The sequence below is a fragment of the Cyanistes caeruleus genome, chromosome 4 (genome assembly GCF_971803275.1).
Source record: "Cyanistes caeruleus chromosome 4, bCyaCae1.hap1.1, whole genome shotgun sequence".
In the NCBI taxonomy this organism is placed as follows: domain Eukaryota; kingdom Metazoa; phylum Chordata; class Aves; order Passeriformes; family Paridae; genus Cyanistes; species Cyanistes caeruleus.
The window spans coordinates 77,315,844-77,337,342 of NC_141704.1; the positions used below are offsets into that span (position 1 = coordinate 77,315,844).

Here is a 21,499-nt window from a genome sequence, read left to right on the forward strand (position 1 = left end):
TCATTCCACTACAGAACAAGCACAAACCACTCGTGTTTCAGAGCAGGAGCTCTACTCTGTCAGGTCAGCCAGGGGTAGAGATTAAACATTTCCTCAGGCCTCTCAAACCACAGATACAATGAATGCCACTCATCCCAGGGAGTGCTCCAGGGAATAACTCCACACAGTTTCATATATTGGGTGAGTAAAAGGTGAAAAAATCCCCTTTCCAAGAGCATTGCACAGGAGGATGCAAGATTCCAGGCAGCCTGTACTCATCACTTCTCCCTTTCTCCCAGCTGCCAGACACAACAACATATTCCAAAAATGAAGGCACACAGGCAGACAGAGAAAAGAAAAGGTTGTTGGTTTGTTTTTTTTGTCTGTCTGCCTTTGACAGAACAGGTCGTTATGAAGGACAGACCTCTAAGGCAAAAGCTCACAACATAGTCAGATAAAACCCCTCCTGTAATTCCTAACATGTAGCATGTGTACATATGAAGAAATATCAAGCCCTAACATGGAGAGATTTCCTTGGTAGATAGAATGTTTTCAGTTACTTCCAAAGTGCTGAATGATGTAATTGTATTTTCTTATGTATCACTCACACACATCTACAAAGAGAGACTAGAGCAACAAAAACGGAATTAGAGACCATAATATGTGGGAATAAGCAATAAACAGGGAAAACAACAACTCCGTAAATTAATGAAAAAAATACTGCCATGATTTTGTAATAAATACATGAGAAGAGAAAAGTGCTCAGTGCTGACCCAGCAGATGAGGTAATAGTCTACACAGCTGAATGGACAGCCCTGAATTCATTTTCTCTAAACACTGTTGTAATTTATATCCATTTTCACAGCCACAGTGGTGCCTTAAAGAACCTAAAGCACAAAAGTAAAGCTCAGTCATTCAATTAACAGCCCAAGCAGCTGTGAGGATAGAAAATAAAACTATTTTCTCCATAAAAACCTGTAATTTCTATAGTGAATTTTAAATTTTATATTCCATGTATGAATTTTAAATGGAGGGTAATTTAGGCTAGCATTTCTCAGCATTCTGACTGCAATTAGGATGTGTGGTATGTTTAATACCGGTTTTGATTGTTCACGGTTTTCCAGGATTTGGCTTGGGATCTATCTCCAGCAGCCTTTCCATAGCATTCTAAGCACAGAATTCCAAACCCCAGAGAACCCACAGGCTGCAACACAGCCTCTACTGCCTTATTACTGCTTTATTTCTGTTTCTTCCCTCAAATGAAACTACTGCAAGTCCCAAAAAAAGTGGGAAGAATATCAAAGTACAGAGTAAATTGCTCTTAACACACCAGCAAAGTAAAAAATCATTTTCACTCAGCTCAGTTTTGCAGAGACAGCTGTTTTATCACTCAAGTAAGTAGCTAGACATCCACTGAAGGCAAAACATAAAGACATGGCAATCAAAAGACAACTTTCAAAGTAAAACCTGTAGTTTTAAAATTTACTCTTTCTGACAGGAATTTGGAGTGCACTGCCAGTAAGTGGTAGTTAGGCATATGTTAGTGAAAGGAAAAAGACTCTGAAAGCGTAATTTCAGAGAAAATACTTTTTGAAAGGCCATGAATTCTGCTGGAAAGGCTACTCATCAAAGCCAAATGCACACCTTTCATATTTTTGCAAGCTGTACTGTATTTAACTTCTTTGAAAGCACAATAGGATATTAACATATGTGCCAGAAGATGGAAGAAACTTTCTAAATTGACAGGGAAAAAGCCTATGAAGTGACTGACTTAGACTGCTGCCAAATCAGGAATCCTGCACAATTTGTGTTTTCCATATTTACTCAAGTTTTTAAGGGGACTTCAGAAATGAACTATACCTGACCTGCTAATGAGATATTTTAAAAAAATAAATTTATATGGCTTCCAAAACCCTGATCTGTAGAACATTAAAATAACATCAAATTAACTTGAAAATTCCACAGACAAATGTCATCACAACATGCTAATTGAGAATGGAATCAGGGAATTTCTGTGATTTGAAAAGACCAAAGTAACACACAGTAACAAATGGAGAGAGCAAAGGAAAAACATAATCACAGAATCATTTAGGATGGAAAAGAACTCCAAGGTCATCAAGTGAAACCTTTGAGCCATCACCAGCTTGTCAACTAACCCAGGGCACTGAGTGCCACATCCAGTTGTTTCTTGAACACTTCCAGGGGTAGTGACTCCACCACACTCTTTACCATGTGAGGTCCTCTTTTACCACTAAATTCTACTGGATAAGACTAAAAGTACAGTGACTTGGATCATGCCAATACAGAATGTACCAAAATCTCACACAGGCATTTAAAACCTATCCTTCAGATATGGAAAACCAAACATAAAATGCATTTCATGTAACTTAATTCCACTGGAGTTCTGCTCTAGGTTGCAGATTCACATCCTGGCTGAAGTAAGAATGGCCCACAGTGGGCCATCTGGTCCCACCTCCCTGCTCAAGCAGGACCATGCTAGGGTTCATGGCATGTGAGAATTGTGTCCCAATGGTTCTGGGATCTCACTGGTGAGGGAGACTCCATGCTCTCTCTAGACAACTCCTTATATTCAGGTAGAACTTCCTGGGCATCAGTTCCTGCCCATTCCTCTTCCCATTGCTGGACCCCATGGAGCACAGCCTGGTCCATGCTCTGTGCCCTCCCTGCAGACACTGACAGACAGGGATAAGGTCCCCTCTCAGTGTCTCCTCTCAAGGCTCAACAGCCCCAGCTCCCTCAGCCTTTCCTCATCAGAGAAATGCTCCAGTCCCTAAATCATCTTTGTTGCCCTCCAGAAGCTCCATGTCTCTCCTGTCCAGAGAAGCCCAGAACTGCACACAGCACTCCAGGTGATCCTGACCAGGGCTGAGCAGAGGGGCAGCAGCATCACTTCCCTGACCTCCTGGCACTGCTCTTCCCAGTGCACCCCAGGACACCATTGGCTTTCTTGTCCTCCAGGACAAGAAAGAAAGACCCTCCAGGGCACCCCTGGCTCATGGACAGCCTGCTGTCCAGCAGGACCCCAAGGTTCTTCTCTGTGGAGCTGCTTTCCAGCAGGTCAGTCCTCAGCCTGTGCTGCTGTTGTGGCTGCTCCTCCCCAGGTGCATGACCCTGCATTTGCCTTCACTGAATTTTAAACAGTTGTTCTCTGCCCATCCTTCCAGCTTGTCGAGGTCCTTCTGAAGGGCTCAGGACTGGCCACTGCCCCCAGCTTTGTGTCACCAGAAAACCTGCTGAGTAAGCAAACTCAGATTCTGCTAATCCCTCAGGAACTGCTTGCTACCCCAACCACACAACTGAACTGAAAACTGCCTTGTGGGATCTGCAGAGGAGTACCCTCCAAGAGCCGAGCATACCTTGCTTTTATAAAAGAATACTACCTCTCCTGACAAGGCTTGTTTTATCTGTGTTCCTATACCTTCAAAGCCACAACAAAGCTATCAGAATAACATGAGAACATTATTACACAGTGTTACTACAGGGAGAAAAAAGCCATCTAGACAACAAAAGAATAGGCAGCAGCAAAGCAACTGCAGCTCCTACCTGACACCAATGATGAGCAAATCATTTTACAGTTCAAAAAATGACCATGAAAACGTGTTCTTTTCTAGAACACTTTGAATTTCACTCCAGGTGTGCAGATTACTCTGGTATTGGACTAATGGAGTAGTACTTTCATGGAAGGAGATGTCTCATCTTTATGCAGGATTCATATACCCACAGCAGGACAAAGCAGAAATGCCAGAAGCGTTACTCTGTGGGAAACAGGTGCAAAATGGGATTCGTGCTCCTTGCCTGCATCCCTGCAATGACTTTCTGTCTCTGAGGTCTGTGCTAAGCTGCATGGACCCCACAGAGCGTGCCAGCAGCCCAGAAAGCATTGGTGGGGAGTCAGTTGATCCCCTAACTGTGATTAAAAGGCCAACTAGAAAGAGATACTAACAAAGATTGAAGAATGGCAGCAGTAGGTGGGGAGGCCTGGGGGCTACCTAGGAGGGAAGAAGGCAGAGACAAAAACGTGAAAAGAAAAGAAGGATCAAGAACTGAAGCAGCAGACCAGGAAGCTGTCATCATTCTCCATCAGAGAAGGGGACACTGATCCAAAGGGATACTGTGGGTAGCAGATGTCTTTGATGAAAGCCAGCATGAAAGCATACTGGAATGAGAGAGTTTTGAAAAAATACTGATTTCTTCTCACCCTCTTACCTGTAGCAGAATTAACCACGAATACAATTTTAGTAGAATGTACATGCTAGTTCACCTTACTTTTATATTACCAAAACACCTGTTGCTATCAACAAAAGGTGAAATTACTGTTGTTTTACAACTTTTCCCCCTCTCAGTCAGCCACCAGCTCAAAGTTCAGCTCAGGCATAGAAGGATCCTGTCCCAACTGACAGGATAGAGCTTTTCTCTTACAGATCTAAAGACAAAGTGTCTATTATAAGAACTTCTGAAATCAAGACCTCTGTGAGGTCTCTTGGCAAATCAGGTTTGGTTTTGATCTGTCTTGTACACTGTCATCTCCATGGAGAAGCAAGGGTAGCAGAGTCATGTAGAACATTAGCCCTTGACAAATGTATGACAAAAACCCAATTAAGCTGGTGACACTACTTAGGAGCAGGGAAACTTAAAACCCAAACTGCTTTTCTGTAGCTGGAGACGCTCTTGAAGGAATGAAAATGCAGTTCACCAATGTGAAGATAAAACTAAGTGGGATATGAAAGAAGCAGCTCTGCTGAATAAAAAAGGCAGCCTTTTTGCAAGCTCACATATCTGTAAATATCTGGTCATTAAATCACTTGACAGAGCAGTTACTCTAGATTCCCTTCACTGCAGCTGTCCTCAGAACTGCCAATCCAGAGTGGGTACCAGCCATCACATTAAGGTCCCTGCCAGGTCAAGTTGGCCTTCCAGGTCACCTAACCCAGGGCAAATATTATCCTCAACTAGAGCTGGCAGAGAGAACCAAGTGCAGTGTTCCATAAAGCAGAGAGCTAGCAGTACTCACAAGAGGAAAGAAAAGAGAAAATATAGCTGGGACATAGTTATTGACATGCATTTTACAAACTAAATGATTGTGAAAATCAAGTTTAGATGGTTAGCAAGAGTAATACTGCATGGAGGTAACAGGCATATCAAACTTCATAGTACAGGAAAAATGGAAAGAAGGGCCAAAAGCTTGTATTTAAAAGAGTAAAACCTGGAATTATATCTTGCATAGCTGATTATTGGGAATGAGGAGTTCCTGGCAGGATCCAAATGCTAATAATAAAGCAAGCAGGCAGGATCTAATTTACATTGGAGTAGAACCATGCCAAACATTTTCTAACTTTGCCTCTACGTTTTTTATCTCTAATGAACAAAGACCTTTTGAAAGCACAAAAAGCAAGCTTCTGGTCTACTAGGAAATATTATTTATTTTGTAGGCTTCATGTAACAGCTGGTTTCAGAAAAGAGTACTCAGCCTTACTTGCTCAGTGGGAGCAGATATCAAACTTTAGAGAGAAACCAACATTGCTAATTATCACTATACAGGTTTTCTTTATAACTTCCTTATCTCTCAGATGGTCTATTCTCAAACAAACAGATATTTAATATGAAATTCGCAAAACACAAGGACTACCTTGGCACCATAACAATCTGGTGTAAATGCATGCCTGAACATGGTAGTATCTGATCACATCTAAAGAAAATATTGTAGAAAATAACGTAGCATCAGAGAATAGTTTGGGTTGGAAAGGACCTTAAAGATTATCGAGTTCCAACCCCACTGCCATGGGCAGGGATACTGTCCACTAGACCAGGTTGCTCAGAGCCCCATCCTTAAATAGTTCCAGGGATAGGATATGGAGAACTTCCTGCTTCAGTACCTCATCACCCTCATGGTAAAGAATTTTTTCCTAACATCCAACCTAAACTTAGTGCCTCTGTCAGTATGAAGCCATTCCCCCTTGTTCTGTCACTCCAGACCCTTGTAAATAGTCTCTCCCCATCATTCCTGTAGGCTCCCTTCAGGAACAGGAAGGCCACAATTAGGTCACCTCAAAGCCTTCTCTTCTCCAGGCTGAGCAATCCCAAATCTCCCAACTTTCCTCAGAGCAGAGCTGCTCCATCCCTGTAATCAACTTTGCTGTTTCTCCTCTGGACTCAGTCCAACAGGTCCATGTCCTTGTCATGAAGGAATCCTCCTTCAGTCAGACTAGACAAATAGAACTCATTCACTATATAAAAACGATGGCTAATAAAGGATGAGAAACTGGGGAAAAGAAAACAAGAAGTAATTGTTATCCAAGAAACCACAATACCAAAATTACGAGTCCTTAGCAGAATTTCACTCAGCAAAAGGGTACTGTCAGCTAAATCCTGGCCATGCTGAAATCAGCTCTGTTGACTCAGAAGTAACCAGGCTTCACTTCCTCTATTTCACCACATACTTTGTTCATCATTTCACCACTGTAGTTCTTTCTGCATTCCTATACTGGCCTGAGTATCACAGTGGCTCTCTAGGTCTCTTCCTTTTGTTTGTTTTTTTTTTTTCCTTTGTGTGCAGGAAAAGGAATAGTGGGTATAGCATCTCAAGTAAAACAGTAAAAAGAAAAAGTAAAAAGAAATAAAATAAGCCCTTAAAACCAACTTTTCTTCCCCCAGCTTCTCTCTCCTTCCCACTGACAGCACATGGGACAGGACATGGGGGTTTTGGTCAATTTGTCACCCAAGTTCTTCTTCTGCTGCTCAGGGAGAGGAGTCCTTCCTCTATGAGACCGTGGGGTCCCTTCCCACAGGAGACAGTTCTCCATGAACTTCTCCAGCATGGTTCCAATCTCATGAGCAGCAGTGCTCCCAAAACTGCTGCAATGAGTTCCTCCCATGGGCAAACAATCTTTCCAAAACTGCTGCAGCGTGGGTCTCTCTTCCCATGGGGTGCATCCTCCAAGGACAGGCTGCTCCAGCCCTCTCTCCACCAGGTCTCCCACTGGATCCCAGCCTCCTCTAGGCATCCACCTCTGGTCTGACCCAGGATGCCACGACTTTCCCAGAGAGAGTGGTCCCACAGGAGACAGCCTTCAGGAGGTTTCTGGCAATCCCTGGCCGCTGGGTAACCTCAGCAAGGGGCAGCCTGTGGCTGCAAGAGATTTCAGCTCAGTGATTCCAGCTCAGTGATTCCAGCTCTGTTTGTGAGGTTATCCTGGGCCGACTCAGAGAGACAGGAGCGTTGTGTGGTGATTCCACAGAGACAGCCTTTATTGTCCAGCAGCTCTGCAAAGGGTAGCCAGGGCTGACACCTCCCTGCTGAGCTGGGCAGAAGCTGGGGTTTTTATGGGGGAAGGCCAGGGTTGTACAGGGGGGAAAACCAATGCGTTACAAAGGATCAGCATAGTCACCAAGCATGGTGGGACAGCTCACCATGACAAGTGAGGATGGTCCCATCTAAGGGGTATCTCTTCAGGAGAGGGTTGAGATAAGCTTAACACAGCTCCCTGAGGGCACATTCCTCCAGGGGAAAGCCTTGGCAGGCTGACCTGCCTCCACATCCACCCACTCCAGTGTGGGCACCTCTTCTGTGGGCTGTGGGTGGATCTCTGCATCCCCCATGGATCTCCATGGGCTGCAGGGGCACAGCAGCTTCATCATGGTCATCACCATGGCCTGCAGAGGAATCTCAGCTCTAGTGCCTGGAGCACCTCCTGCCCCTCCTTCTGCACTGACCTTGGTGTCTCTATGTTGTTTCCCTCACATGTTCTCACCTCCTCTCTATCTGGAATTAAAAATGCCCCACTATCTTTGTTTTTTATTTTCTTATATGTGTTATCACAGAGGCATTGCCATCATCTCTCACTGGCCCAGCCTTGGCCAGCAGCATGTCCATCTTCAGAGCCATCAGGGATTGGCTCTGCTGCATGTGGTGGAAGCTTCTAGCAGCTTCTCATAGAAACCACCTCTGTGGCCCACCCCCCACTACCAAAAACCAGGCAGTGCAAAACCAACACACCTGTGAATCACCCTGTGAAGATATAAGCCTGACTTTGTGGAACTAAATCATAAATAGTGCTGTACCCCTGGATTATGATGTGTGATTGAATGCACTTCTTCATGCACCCTTATGAGTGCAAACGGAACAGTGTGAAATTGGGCGCTGATCTGGCTTTGCTACAACAGACGCCCTTTTGTTCTTGTAGCTGCTGCTTCTTGTGCAAGTCCAGCAGGTAAGAGGATGAAGATAACAAAAATACCTGACAGAGGCTGTAACCAGGTGAGGGTTTGCCTCTTGTCCCAGAAGACAACAAGCAACAGGACAAGAGGAAATGGCATCACCTTCACCACAATGACTTCTTCCCTTTGGCCACTCCACAATCTCTCATTACCACTGGACTTAAAAGGCTGCAAACACTTTGGTCACATCCCTTAAAACTGTAAGTAAGGAGGTGATAGATACTTGAAAAAAATTGGTCTATCAGCCTTCCATAGTACATTTATCCTTATCTGACTGGCTTACTAAATGTCCCATCAGCACAAGGCAGCAGCACCCTTCTATTACAGCAATATACCTGTGCTTAAACCGTTCTGTGAATCTAGATCTTGTCCTAAAATAAAGCTCCTGCCGTGGCAGAGAATGAAGGCACCCAAATACATCTGCACAACTTGGGAGCTCAAAAAAACTATTTCAGGTCTCAGAGTTAATTCTATTCTTTGGATAGAATTTGGGTCATTTCCTCCACAAAAAATGATCATCTGGATCCAGTGGTTTTCATCCAGACCTTCTGAAACTAGAGACTATTAGTCCAGCACATTTTACACTGAAGAAAATACAGCCAATGGAGACTGCTTTCATGAGCCAATATTAAAACAGCTCTATTGAAGCCACCAAACTGGCATGCAGAATCTCAAACCTCTGCCCTAACCCCACTCTCAGGATTTTATAACTAATTTTCAGCTTATAGATCAAGGGCTCAGCTAGGAAAGCGTGTGGAATTGTGCAGGCAGTAATGTACCCTATAGGAAAATATCCTGTGAATGCCTCCAGCAGTCTCTGGGACTGATGGACTGGACTACAATCAGTGAGCTTAAGCCACAGTCTTGGACTCAAGTATTCCTCCTTCAAACCATCTGCTAAGCCAGGTATGTTTTCATGAAAACTGCTCTTCTCCACAACCTATCCAGACTGGCACTGCCAACTGCCCCCAGCCCCAAATGCCCGTAACTGGCAGAAATCTCTAGGACAGTTTTTGAAAAAGAAATTATAGAAGAAAAAAGATAACATTTCTGCACTGAAAAGAACTATTTCCTTCTTCACTTGGGATTCACAGTTATATTACAAAAGTCCAAATTCACTAGGCCATTAAATATCATATGTTGGCTCAGTTCACACCAGTACTTTCCATTTCCTTACCTTTGCCTGCCATTACAGACTAACTTTTTGGCCACCACATTCCAAAGTTTGAATGATTGGTTGGTAGTTACTGGCCAGTAGACAATCTGCAACACAGATTGAATTGCCAAATTTCTCCTTAAAGACTCCAAAAGTACAAGCTCTGTAGATCAAGAAGGAGAAAGCAGCCTGGATTCTTGGTCTGAACAACCTCCATATGCAGGATTTATCCAGTGCATCCTGAGGGAAAAAAAACCACTACTGTGCTATTTTCCCTACAGCCAAAATGTCACATGGAAGCCAGTGCCTGCCACATGGGAATCATTCAGGTGATAAAAGTACTTCCAGGAGAGAACCACCAGCCCCTCCCCTCCATATCATATCAGGTTATAAGGTCTCTAAATCAATAATGGCTGCCTACATTAAGTCAATTTCTGAGCTGTGCAGAAAGATGTAATGCAGCAGAGCTCTCATTACATGTACAGCTGGGCTCACACTCCCCTCTAAGCAAGAAGACATAAAGGAACTCTTGAAAGTCACTATATAATCTTTCTACAAGATTTGTAACTTTGCTACCCCTTCTTAATAGCTTCAGCAGTGGCATAACCTTCCCTGACTTTGTTCAAGCCTGCAGACTCCACTAAGCCACACTTCCATCTGTGTTTAGGAATATGTGGGAGAAGAATAGGCGTCTGCATCTCTGCTACACAATACCTTCCGAACATAATCTGGTATCCTGCTACATTCCAGTAAAATTTACAAGACCCATATCAAGAAACCAAATAACAACACGAAAAAATAGAAGTATGTAGCGTTCCATAAATTCCTACTCATTCTCTTACCAGGTGGTAAGAGCAGGGTATGAAATGGACCCAAACTTAAGCCTCAAATAAGACAGTACAGGTATTAAGCCTATTTTAATAAGTATCTTACCAAAAAAGCCAACTACTGCAGAGAGAAAATTAATATAATGTGCTGATCACTGAATAATTCAAATATATAGTCATGTATACAGTAAAACATCTTTAAACTGTATAAGACGAATTTTAGTAAAAAAAATTAAATAAATAAAATGAAAGGCCAACACATGGACAGCATATAAAGGATAAAGCTTTTTCAAGAACAAAAAGCACCTTTCTTTCACTGCACCTGTAGGTGGAAGTCTTGGTATATAAACAAGTTCACTGCCAGTAAAACCTCTGCATTAAGGAACAATATCCTTTTAGTATCTTATCAGTTATATAAAAATTACAATAAAACAAACAAAGCAAACCTAACTGTGTTGCCTTTGGGCAGATTAAGACCCACCCTTATTTCTATTTTTACACCCCCAGCCAGACAGCTCCTATACCCTGAAGTCCCTCTGTTTGTGTTTCCCATTTCCTCTTCGAGTTGAGCCTTTTTGCTCTGTACTTTGCAATCCCACAGCATAACATTTGTAGTTCTGACCTGTAGGTACTGTAAAAATTATATTTCAGTTGTGCACCCAATGAGTAGAAACATGAGCTCTCGTATTACTTAGGAAAGAGAGTGATGGATGCTCAGTCACTTTGGATTTGAAACACAAAGGCTGAGTCAGAGCAGCTGATCCCTTCTCTGCCTGCGAAACTGACAACTCAACTGAACTCAACTGAAAATGACACTTTGCAGCCACATCCAGTCTTTCCCTTTCTCTCTGTTACAACTGGAAAGGTCAGCATCTATTTATGTGTTTACACGGACTGAGACAAAGCCCATTTGGCATGTGCATTATTGTGAGAGCTGCAGCTGGTCTGAAGCTGCACAGATAAATTTGGCCATAACACTCTCCCAAACTCGACCAGCCTCGAAGTAAACAAGTCCCCGGGTCAGGAAACGATTGGTTGGACTCAAATTCAAACAGGGGATCCCAGCCAATCCCATTCAATCCTGAATGCAGACATATCATTGGCCAATGAGTTGGGTGGTGTTGAGACCTCAGCCAATCAGGTGTTCAAGCATGGGAATTTTGAACCCCCTATAAAGGGTGTGTCTATCAATAAACTGTGGCTGTGTTGCGTGATCCTCGGTGTGTCGTGTGCCTGTCTCCAAAGCTGAGACCCCAATGTAACACATTATAGCAGATAAAATCCACAAAAATCAGGCTCACCCAAGGCAGTCTGGCTGAGCTGCTTGGCTGGAGAAATTGAGCAAGCCAAGGCTGACCAAAACCCATATCAACAGGGGACAGAAAGCAACTCCTTGGTCTGACTCAAATCACTTCAACAAGGGCATGTTTCCTATCCTTCATTTAATTACTTCAAACCAAACACATTCCAGTCCAAGTTTTTTAGCATGAATTTGATTTTTGCCATCAGATGTGTTTGCATCTTGTCTCTAAGGAGCAGTTTCAGAAACACTGTGGCTCTTGCTTAACTGACCAGCCAGAGGAGAGGATGCTCTATTACAGCTTTCCTAATGTGCCACACAAACTGGTCCAATTAAGGAGCCCTTAATTAGTAAGGGTGAAATCATAGTGAATGCAGGGGTTTCTCTTAGCTAAATATTAAGCCACATTTTTTTGTTTTGATCACCCTGATGCCAATGGCTAGAGATTATCCAGGACTGAAGGTGATGCCTTAAGTTTTAGCTTTCATATTATCCAGATTCTGTATTGTGTTAGTATATAACTCCGAACTTCATATAAAGTGTTAGCAAGTTCTCCTCACAGATTAGTTAGACAAAACAATCTTTCTCCAGCCTGAGAACCAAGGACATCGTTGCAGCTTCAGGCCCCAAAAAATATAAACAACAGCATATTGAAGAGAGCAAAATGAGAGGATGGGACTTCATAACCTCAGGCTGAAATTGTTCAATTAACCCCAATATGTAAATGGACCAAAATTTATAAAAGTGATAAAACTTTTGATTGTGACCATGGTCCATCTCGGGTGTAGCCTCAGCCAGGCTCTTGTACTGCCCAAGGTGTATTTTTGAAGGCCTTTTTAATAAATACCTACTTAATTCCTTTAACATTGTCTAGCCTCTGTTCTAGGTAGCGTCTTAAGGCATCAAAGGGAAGACTCATGCTCCAAAAGAGCACAATTTATCAGGTCTCTACAGAGAATATTTAATCTCCCAGTTTATGAAAGGCACTGTAAAACACAACTGCTTGAACAATAACAGATATATTAGTTGCTTTCCCAAAATGTAACTTTTATTTGACAATATTTAAATACCTCTTCACCTTTTAGTATACTATGTTTTCCACATGTCCAATAACTAATGCTTATCACATTTTCATTTTTAGTCAATATATGTAGCCCCAATCAAGAACAGTCTGCATATTAAAGTAGGTGTAGGGAGCAGGAAAAAAAATGAAGGGAAAAAATGAAAAGAACAAAAGGGAAAGCATCAAGAAATTTCCCTAAACCCTAACTAAATACAAAGGCAGACAAGGAAGTACTGTTTAGATAACAGAATTATTTGAAATAGAAATAAAAGCTGATAAATAGAATGTCTGTAGACCTAAAATTTACGTCCATATCCAAGACATCAAGAAAAAAATGTAACAAATGATAGCAAATATTCCACTGTATTTCTCCAAGCAGCTATTAATTATAGAACATTACTGAGAACATAGTATACTGCTACCAAAAAATTAACAGAGCACATCAAAAATCAACAGGAAGGGCAGTAATTCCTGCCTCCTGGCAACACTGCAGCCCATCAGATCCTAGCCCACATTGCATCAGGTTGTTTCCCATTTTACACACAATTTTTGGATTGCCTAGGTCTAAAATCAGTCCAACAGAGCAGAGCGCTTTCACTAAGGTAGGAAACATTGTCCTCCTAAAGGTGTTGACTTTTTTACACAGCTCTAACTTCACTTTCCACCCTGGATCTGCACAGCAGCTGGCTCCCATCTAACCCTTCCCAGAAACTGCTGCTCCTACACCTCAGCCTTTGCTAGAACCAAAGTGTCACTTCCTTCCTCTGGATGTTTTTCCTGTTATTCTTAGCATGCTATAAGGGAAAAAGCCTGCAGACTCTACACCAAACTCCCCTTCCCAACCTGAATTTTTTCTTTTCCTGAAATAATTACAAATTATTCTACTTGCTGCAGGCTATAACTGTAAGAGCAGGGAATGTGCTTTGAAACAGCACCAGCAGGATGACACAAAATCTCTGTCTAAATGAAAGTTGTTGTGAGCAATCAAGAAAAACCAAATTAGCTCCCAAAATTTAATAGGTACCCTGAATGAAAAGCACAAATCACACAGCACAATCATCAAATAATACACTGTTACCCAATACAGCATTCAGAAAATCCAGAAAATGTCAGAAAATGTCTCCATTTTCTATTTACAATTAGAGCAACATTTTCTCTGCCTTTGTATTAATGGTGGGAATTTAAACTTTAAATAAATATTTATGTGATATGTGTGATTAGGAAAATATAATCTTTCTCCTGATCACAAAGTACTCAGAAACAGATGCCACATTTCCCAAGTTTTTTTGTGGTTGATAGTTATTTCTTTTGGATTTCTCCAACACCATTTGTGATGACTGTTCATGAGAAGCTCAGTGCAAGTAGCCACTCTTGTAACTGACAGCTTCTGCAAGTGAAACTTTACAAGGGATTTGAGCAGCTGAGGAATCATATTTTAGTAATTTAAAATAATTTACTGGTACCAAAAGTGTCTAACTGCTTCAAGTGAAACACAATTAAACCAGAGATTTTTTTTCAATTAATTGTTTTATTTTGCCAGATTAAAAAGTTGAAGTTTAATATTTGGAATGTCTTTTGAAATGTATTCACTCCTTTACCCTCCAAAACAATACATGGCAGAGTGAAAAGTTACATTAGATTTAACTGCAATTTTTAACCTCTTAGGGGATGGAGAAAGGTGACCTCAGAAATTTACTTCAGTTCTTCCTTGCTATAGGGAAAATCAGATATTTGCACAAAAAAACCTAACTGTTGTGGTGAGCAGCTTTTTCCTCCCTAGTGCTAAAGATAGTCTGAAATTTGTTTTTGAAACTCCGAGGAGGAAAAAGATAGAAAGGAGTGAAAAATTATTTCAAAAAAACATTTGAAACTGGGGCTTGATGCATTTCAACTCCAAAGCAGATGAGTGCTGGTTCATGTTCCTCTCATATGGTTTCAAGTTACATCCTAGCTATTCATGTGGTTACATCCTGCTTACTCAGAGCAGCTAAAAATGACTGCAGGAATATATGGAAGCCTGGTTTCTCCCATTCCAGTCAGATGGTGAAGGGTGGGAAATGCTAGTCATGTCTTACGTTATGCCTCAGTTCAATGCTGCAGGACCAGAGCTGATGGCTGAGATTGCACACGGTGGGAAGTGTGTGTCTCTGTCCCATCAGGGGCAGCAGTCCTGGACACTCACCAACACACACAGTTCTGTGTCCTGTTTAATGAAGGTCCACAGTGATGACAAGATACATTTACAGGCTACCCATGACCTTTAGTGGGGAGCCTGGCTTCTCCTGACTGCTGAGTATTGACCAGTTTCTCTGCAGGAGGGGAAAGATGGTGCAGTCAATGAAATATCTCATTTCTGCTTCCAAAAATTTTAATTCTCAAAATCAAGGGGTAAAATGACACAGAGGGATAGACTAAGAGGAACTACTTCCAGCATGTGGAATTACTGGTTCATGCAAAACTCTGCAACATCAAATTCTGTCCTCATAAACTGAAATGGAGCACTGAATTACTATTTCCACATAAAAACTTTTCTCTTTTGCAAGCTTCTCCCTCGGTGGGTCAAAAACTTGAAAAAATAAAAGGAGCAATATAATCACTCAAAGTCTAAGGAAAAAAGAGGCAGCAACAGAGCTGATAAAAAGAAACACCAACAGCTGAAGTATTACATTAAAAAAAATAGAAGTTAAAATTAAATGTCATAACACCACCAAAACCCTTTAACCTCTTTACTTCAAAGAAAAATTGGAAAACTAATGAACTGATACTAAATTTATATTTCCATGATAAAGCATTTTTAGTGGAAAAGCACTCTGTCAGAAAATGCTGACCCAGCTGTAAGAATTTTATCTACAGACTGCTCAGAAGAAAAACTATTCTATTTTGTATTGCTCACATTCAGAAACAAGTGACATTTTACATGGTAATTTTGGACATATTTTTGTATAACATGAAATACGAGTTCCCTATTTAGTTTTGAGTTACATTATCCTATACGTTAGTCCCTGGTTCAGGACTGAGAAATCTTCTGAAATCACCAAACTGCTCAAGCCCAGCAATATGGATAGAGCCATTTTTATTTATTCCACAGGAAATATTTGATTATGTTGACATAGCTGTGGCCCTTTACATTCCTGTTACATCCCCATGGCATTTCAGAGTATTAACCATATTTTTTGAGTTGTTTTAAGCTTCTGGATAGTTTTGAAAGGAATATTTCCCAGAAAAATTGCTTGCAAGCAAGCTAATAACAGACACCATTCTTCAAAGCCAGAGCCTGAAAAATTTAGGCTAGTAATATTTAAAAGCCTAAAATTCAGGCTTGAAACAAAGAAAGGAGTAGGAAAATGTGTTTCAAAATTGACTGCAAATAAATCCTCCTTAGCTTTTAAGCCTATCAGGATTTTGTATGATAAATGCCTACAAAATTCCTCTGGGCAAAATGCATATATAACAGATAAAATTAGAGGCAGTGGTACTTGCAAGAAAAGAAGGAGCAGTAATGAGTAGCATTTATCAGAAACAAACTGCCCATCACCTCATTAAAGGGATAACATTCTAGGGCTGGAACACGACGAAAATTCCCTTTTTCCACCACCAAACCTAGAGCAGCATCTACCCACCCCCTCTGCAGCATGCTTGACAAGTCTGAGGACACTGAAGCTGCTTAGCTCATGTTGTCCCCCAGGAGTTCCTTTCTTCAGGACTTACCAGATCTTTACTCTTGATCTGGCCAACTGATAAACTTTTGGAACCAGTCTTAGGATCCCGGGAACCAGTGGAGTTGTAAAGACTGATTTCTCTCTAACCTCTATGAAGGAGGCCATCCAGCATGCTGCTCTTTGCTGTGCAAGGACGTAGGACACCACATCAGCCAAGCAGAGTGCTAGGTTTTAATTTAAAAAAAACCCAAATCTGAAATCCCAAGTCCATCACAGAACAGTGACCTCCTTCTGCCAGCCCAGGTGGGGCTTTCCTGAACCTTGGAAAGGACAAGCACACTTCGAGCACCTGTTGCCAGTGTCTTTGTAGTACAAAGTTCACAGCTCTGCAAAGGATTCTGGTTTTCTCCAATAAACAGTGCAATATAGTAGCAGCCAATCACACTAATCATCATGAACAAAACTTACAGCTACTGCTCTGCAACACACCATAAATTTCCTATCAGCATCCAGAAGAGTTCAGTCCAGCTGGGAAACCCCTTTCCAGCTGTACTGCAGGAAAAACCCATTTGCCAGGCAGGTTTCAGCATCTACTTGTTTGCTGAGCTTGCTGGGACACAAAAGCTAGGAGCAGGCTGGGGGGGGCAGAGGTCCATCATCCAGCTCATGGCAACAGGCACAAGTGACAAGATAGAGAGGACCTGGCATCCTGAACAACACAGCTGCAACAGAGCTCCTCTGGATTATGTCAACACAGGGGCTGCTCCCATCTCCTCTGCTCCACACTGCAGCTTCCCCTCACTCCTTCTCCATTAAAAGAAACTCATTCAAAGTGATAATTTTGTTTTTGAGATCTAAAAACTATTAAAAAAAACCCAAAAACAAACCCTAAAACTACTTTGATGTTTTATTTGCAGGATGAAGTTATCAAGTAAGAACTCTGCTACACATTTAACTGAAACAGCAGCAAACGAGAAGCCCTGTGTGAATGACTCAACACTGGGAGGCTGAATAAATCCCTATTATCTTGAATTTGACTGATTAAAGTAGCATGTAAATCAATTAATAAAGCCAGAAGTTTGGCTTTAAGTGTGTAGCCACATAAAATATTTGTACTCAACATACAAAACTCAATATAACAAACTCACTATTTAGTATCAGGTCCTATATTATTTAAAAATACAAGAAGCAGCCTAGATCAGCATTACAGATTTCCAGCTCTCAAAAACCTTGCACTTAACTGAAAGCACTTTTGACAGACATTAATAACCAGCCACTTCCAACATGCAAAAATACAGCAAGAATCAACAAAGTCAAGCTGGGCTTACGTTGTTTGCCATCAATGAACTTCATTAATCTGGAAGTAACTTGGGACACTTTCACACAGAACACTGTCCCATCTTGGCTACACAGCTCTGAACTGAAACAATTGTACATGAGGGATCAGGCTCACTGTGACTGTGATCCCTGACAGAAATGCAGAACTCACCCTCTTAAAATAGCCAGAACTAAGCATTTTAAAAATCAAGACAGGTGACCCAATTTCATCCCTTGTGTACATCCCAAAAAAACAGCCAGGGAAGTATTAACATTCATACAACCAAATTTTTCAAAATGTGGAAAAAAGCAGATGCTGTTTGGTACTGAGAAATTAAGATAAAATTTCTTGATGACCCTTCAGTCTATTTATACTCATTTATATCATGTTACCATTTAGTATTTTAATACTTAAAATGGAAATTAAACATGGTTACTAACCTGTGGGAAGAGAGAATAAGTTGCATTGTCAATTGTGACAGAATATAAAAATTCCCCATCAAACCAGAGGTTCTTTCCCATGGGGGAATTCATCTTTGTCATAGCAAAGAGCTGCCCAGGGTCACAGCATTCTTCCAGCAGCTTCCTGGAGAAGGGAACAAAAGAGTAAGCAGTATTAATTGGAGTCTTGTCACACCTTTGTTAATCATCACCCCTTACATCCGTGTTCCTGCTATTCTCAGTGCTCCAAAGCCACACTTCCCAGCCAGCACATGAACCATGGGACTCTTTTTTACTTACAGAAGAGCCAGAAAACCTGCTTTTATTTCAGAATAACTTAGAAATAGACAGAAAAAAAAAATCTAAATTTTCATTCAGACTGACGCAGAAACAAAACCAAGATTCAGCAAAAGTAACTCCATCCTATATAGCCCATTTTAATAGATAAAAAACTGGTCTCCAGCACATACAGAAATAAGCTCCTTTGAAAATTTGATCCAAGGTACATAAATATTCAGGTATTTATAAACATTATTTATGAAGAGCAGGCCTCCTAAAACCCCACAGTTACATACATGCTTACATATATACAACCATACTTAGGTATGGAAATTTTGGTACCTCTCTCTTTAGTTACTGAATGTCCTTGTGCTACATTTTCAGCAGTATTAAGAGCCTGCTTCCTAACTGAAGGCCAGCTTGAATCATTCCAGTATGATGGAGATTATATATAATAGAGAGAGAGGCTGTACTCGTTAGTGTCCCCACTGAAATTCCATATCCTCTTACTCCTTCATTTCCCAAAAATACTACTCAGCCTGAGTAGAAACTGGAGAGCTGGTGAGGTGGTTGAAGGTTGTCCTGAAAATTCTGTACCACAGCAAACTCAGCAATTAATATCCTAAAATACAGAATGATGAAAAGCTCTAAAGGTCCAGAATATCCTCTTTCCAAAGTCTAAATGGCACTAGGAAAGGTGATGCTCATGGATGTATGTAAAACACACACTGAAGAATTCTAGCATTACAGTGTAATATTACATTATCATATATGTTCCTCATATATTTGAAAGTAATCCCAAAGAGACTGGAACCATTTCCTGTGGCTGCACAGGAGCTGTAAGCAGAAAAATGCCAATTATTTGTGACTACTAAAATGCTTGATATAGCTGTTCTCCTCTGCAAAAGAGGAGATTTTATTCAAAAACCATAAAATTATTCACAGAAATTTAAATTTTAGCATTTTTTAAAGTTTTACTGCTACTTTTCTTCTCTAAAACTTGCTATTTGAAAAAACATATTATTTTTCCTTTTAAAAATTGATTTTTCCATAAACTCGTAATTCTCTGCAAATATGTATTATTTTTTAGACACACTTCAACTTAAGTAACAATAAATTCCCAGCAACAACTTCCCTAAGAATGTGGTAGAGTCCACAAGGCTGGAGATTTTCAAGACACAACAGGACAAGCTGCTGCATATTCTCATCTAGGTTTGATTCCCACAAAAGGTTGGAATAGGTGATCATCTGAGGGCCCTTCCCACCTTGGTAGGTCTGTAATTCTGGAACTGGTGGTTGCAGAGCTGGTTTGTCTCCCTCTGAGCAGGACACAGCAATGTGTCAGCCAGAGCAGAGATTCCCATTCCAAAAACACCAATGGCTTTATCTACAACCATCAAGGAAAGGCTTCACATCACCCTCCTGCTAAAGCGTAAATAAAGGCTTCATTACAGAACTGAGAAAAACAAATTACAGGAAATTTGAAATCTCTCATTGAATAACCTTTACAAAACATTGTAAAACAGGCATGGAATACTGTTCCAAATACAAGACTTGACAGTGGAGATTTTTCTGGCTGTCCTCAAACCAGTTTGTAGATTTTAGAAAATTATTTCTGAAGTGGAAAGAAAATAATTCTGCATATTTTTCTATCCCCACAGCAACTCTTTCAAAAAACGTAAGTTAATCCAAGATCAACTGGAGCCATTTGTTACAAAACTGTATAACAGAATTAAAATTTTCTACTGAAATTCTGCAACTCACACCTCCCCTAGAAGTCTGATCTGAGTAAAAAGCACAAAGAAATCCCCAAATAACTTAGTGGAAAATTATCTAGGGAGTGTTCTATTTATTTATTAATGAATCTTTTCTTAGCCAGGGTAGACTGAAGAGCTAAGGAACATCTCTTCATACAACTCCTGCCCTATTTATTAGATAAGATACATATTCCTACTCTTTCTCATCCCCTAAAATACCTTCTTTCAGTTCCCACTGAATCCTTCACTAATAAACCTATTATGAAAAGCAGCAGAGGTCTCCTGAAAGGGCCACAAATAGGCAAGGCCATTCATTCAAGAATGAAGCTGTGTGTATGAACACAAAAATCTTGTGCACTCATGTGTGTTCTCTGTCAGAAAAGAATAATTATTAAAAGCCTTTCTCATCCAAATCCCAAAGTTACAAAGCAAGAAAAGCTTAATAGAAAAACCATTTAAAAGCAGACTGGATTCAAATACAAACCTATAGCAGGATACTTTGCAGGATCAGGGAGACTGAACTGTTTGCTGAGTTTGATTAAAATGTACAGCATAAATGTTATGATAGAATTTGCAGAACTGCAGCAGCTTTTAGCCAGGAATCTCAGTTCACTGCAAGCATCCCTTCACTCAACCTAAAAAATTTTCTTTTGATTCAAAGTTCTCTCCAATTCAGAGAAGACGTGTATGTGAAAGGACTTAATAGTGGGATTGAAAAGGCACTGGAGGCCCTCATATCCAATAGTACTTAGGGGAAAAATCCCTTCTTGTGAAAGAAGCAGGAGAATCTCACTTCAAGCCCCTCAGATTTCAGCTGTAATTGGACACCAGGCAGGTCATTAAGCAAAAGGCAGCCTCAGCACTGAGGTCTTAACCTGAATTCACCCACAAACTTTAATAAAACTCCCAAACCACTTATTCTTCACCTTAAGTTAACAAACTTTGCAGTCTGACTTCAGTTTGCAGACAGTTAATGCTTAATCATTTTGACTGGCTTGACTCAAGTCCCAGTCAGTAATGACACAGAAGCTATTCTGAACATCCCAAATGCTGCAAACATAGTATCTAAAAGAAAAAATGAACAATTCCATGGCATGGGTTGTCAGCCAAGGGGTCACAGCTCTTCAGCTGTCTCATCTCTGCAGGTCTGGGGGGAAGGGGGGAGGGGGTGCTGCCTCCCCAGCACAGCACCATTTTTCCAGCTGCCTTGGGATGCTTTCCTACAGGGAGCATGTAAGCACCACCAGCACTGTGCGAGGCAGAGGGAGCAAAATTATTTCTCTCAGCTTTTTCCTTTTAAATCCATCTAAGTGAGATGTACTGCATTTATGTGAAAAAGATCACATTGATGGGGAGCCGCTTGTTGGGCAGCAGCAGCAAGAGGAAGGCACCTTCACAAAGGTTCTACAGGAAGTGTTCAAAAAACAAGGATGATCCAGAGCACATGGATGGGGAAAGGACAGAAGAGACTACAGCTTGATGCTGC

The 21,499-nt window shown here is 41.1% G+C and overlaps 1 protein-coding gene across 2 annotated transcripts in view; it reads right to left on the reverse strand.

Annotated features, from left to right (window-relative positions):
• ST8SIA1 (ST8 alpha-N-acetyl-neuraminide alpha-2,8-sialyltransferase 1) overlaps nt 1–21,499 on the reverse strand; it is a 127,291-nt gene that overhangs the window by 77,742 nt on the left and 28,050 nt on the right. For both annotated transcript variants that reach the window (XM_023919054.2, XM_086885448.1), the window contains exon 2: nt 17,978–18,122. In XM_023919054.2, coding sequence (XP_023774822.2) covers nt 17,978–18,122 — 145 coding nt within the window. The remainder of the gene's footprint in view (nt 1–17,977; nt 18,123–21,499) is intronic.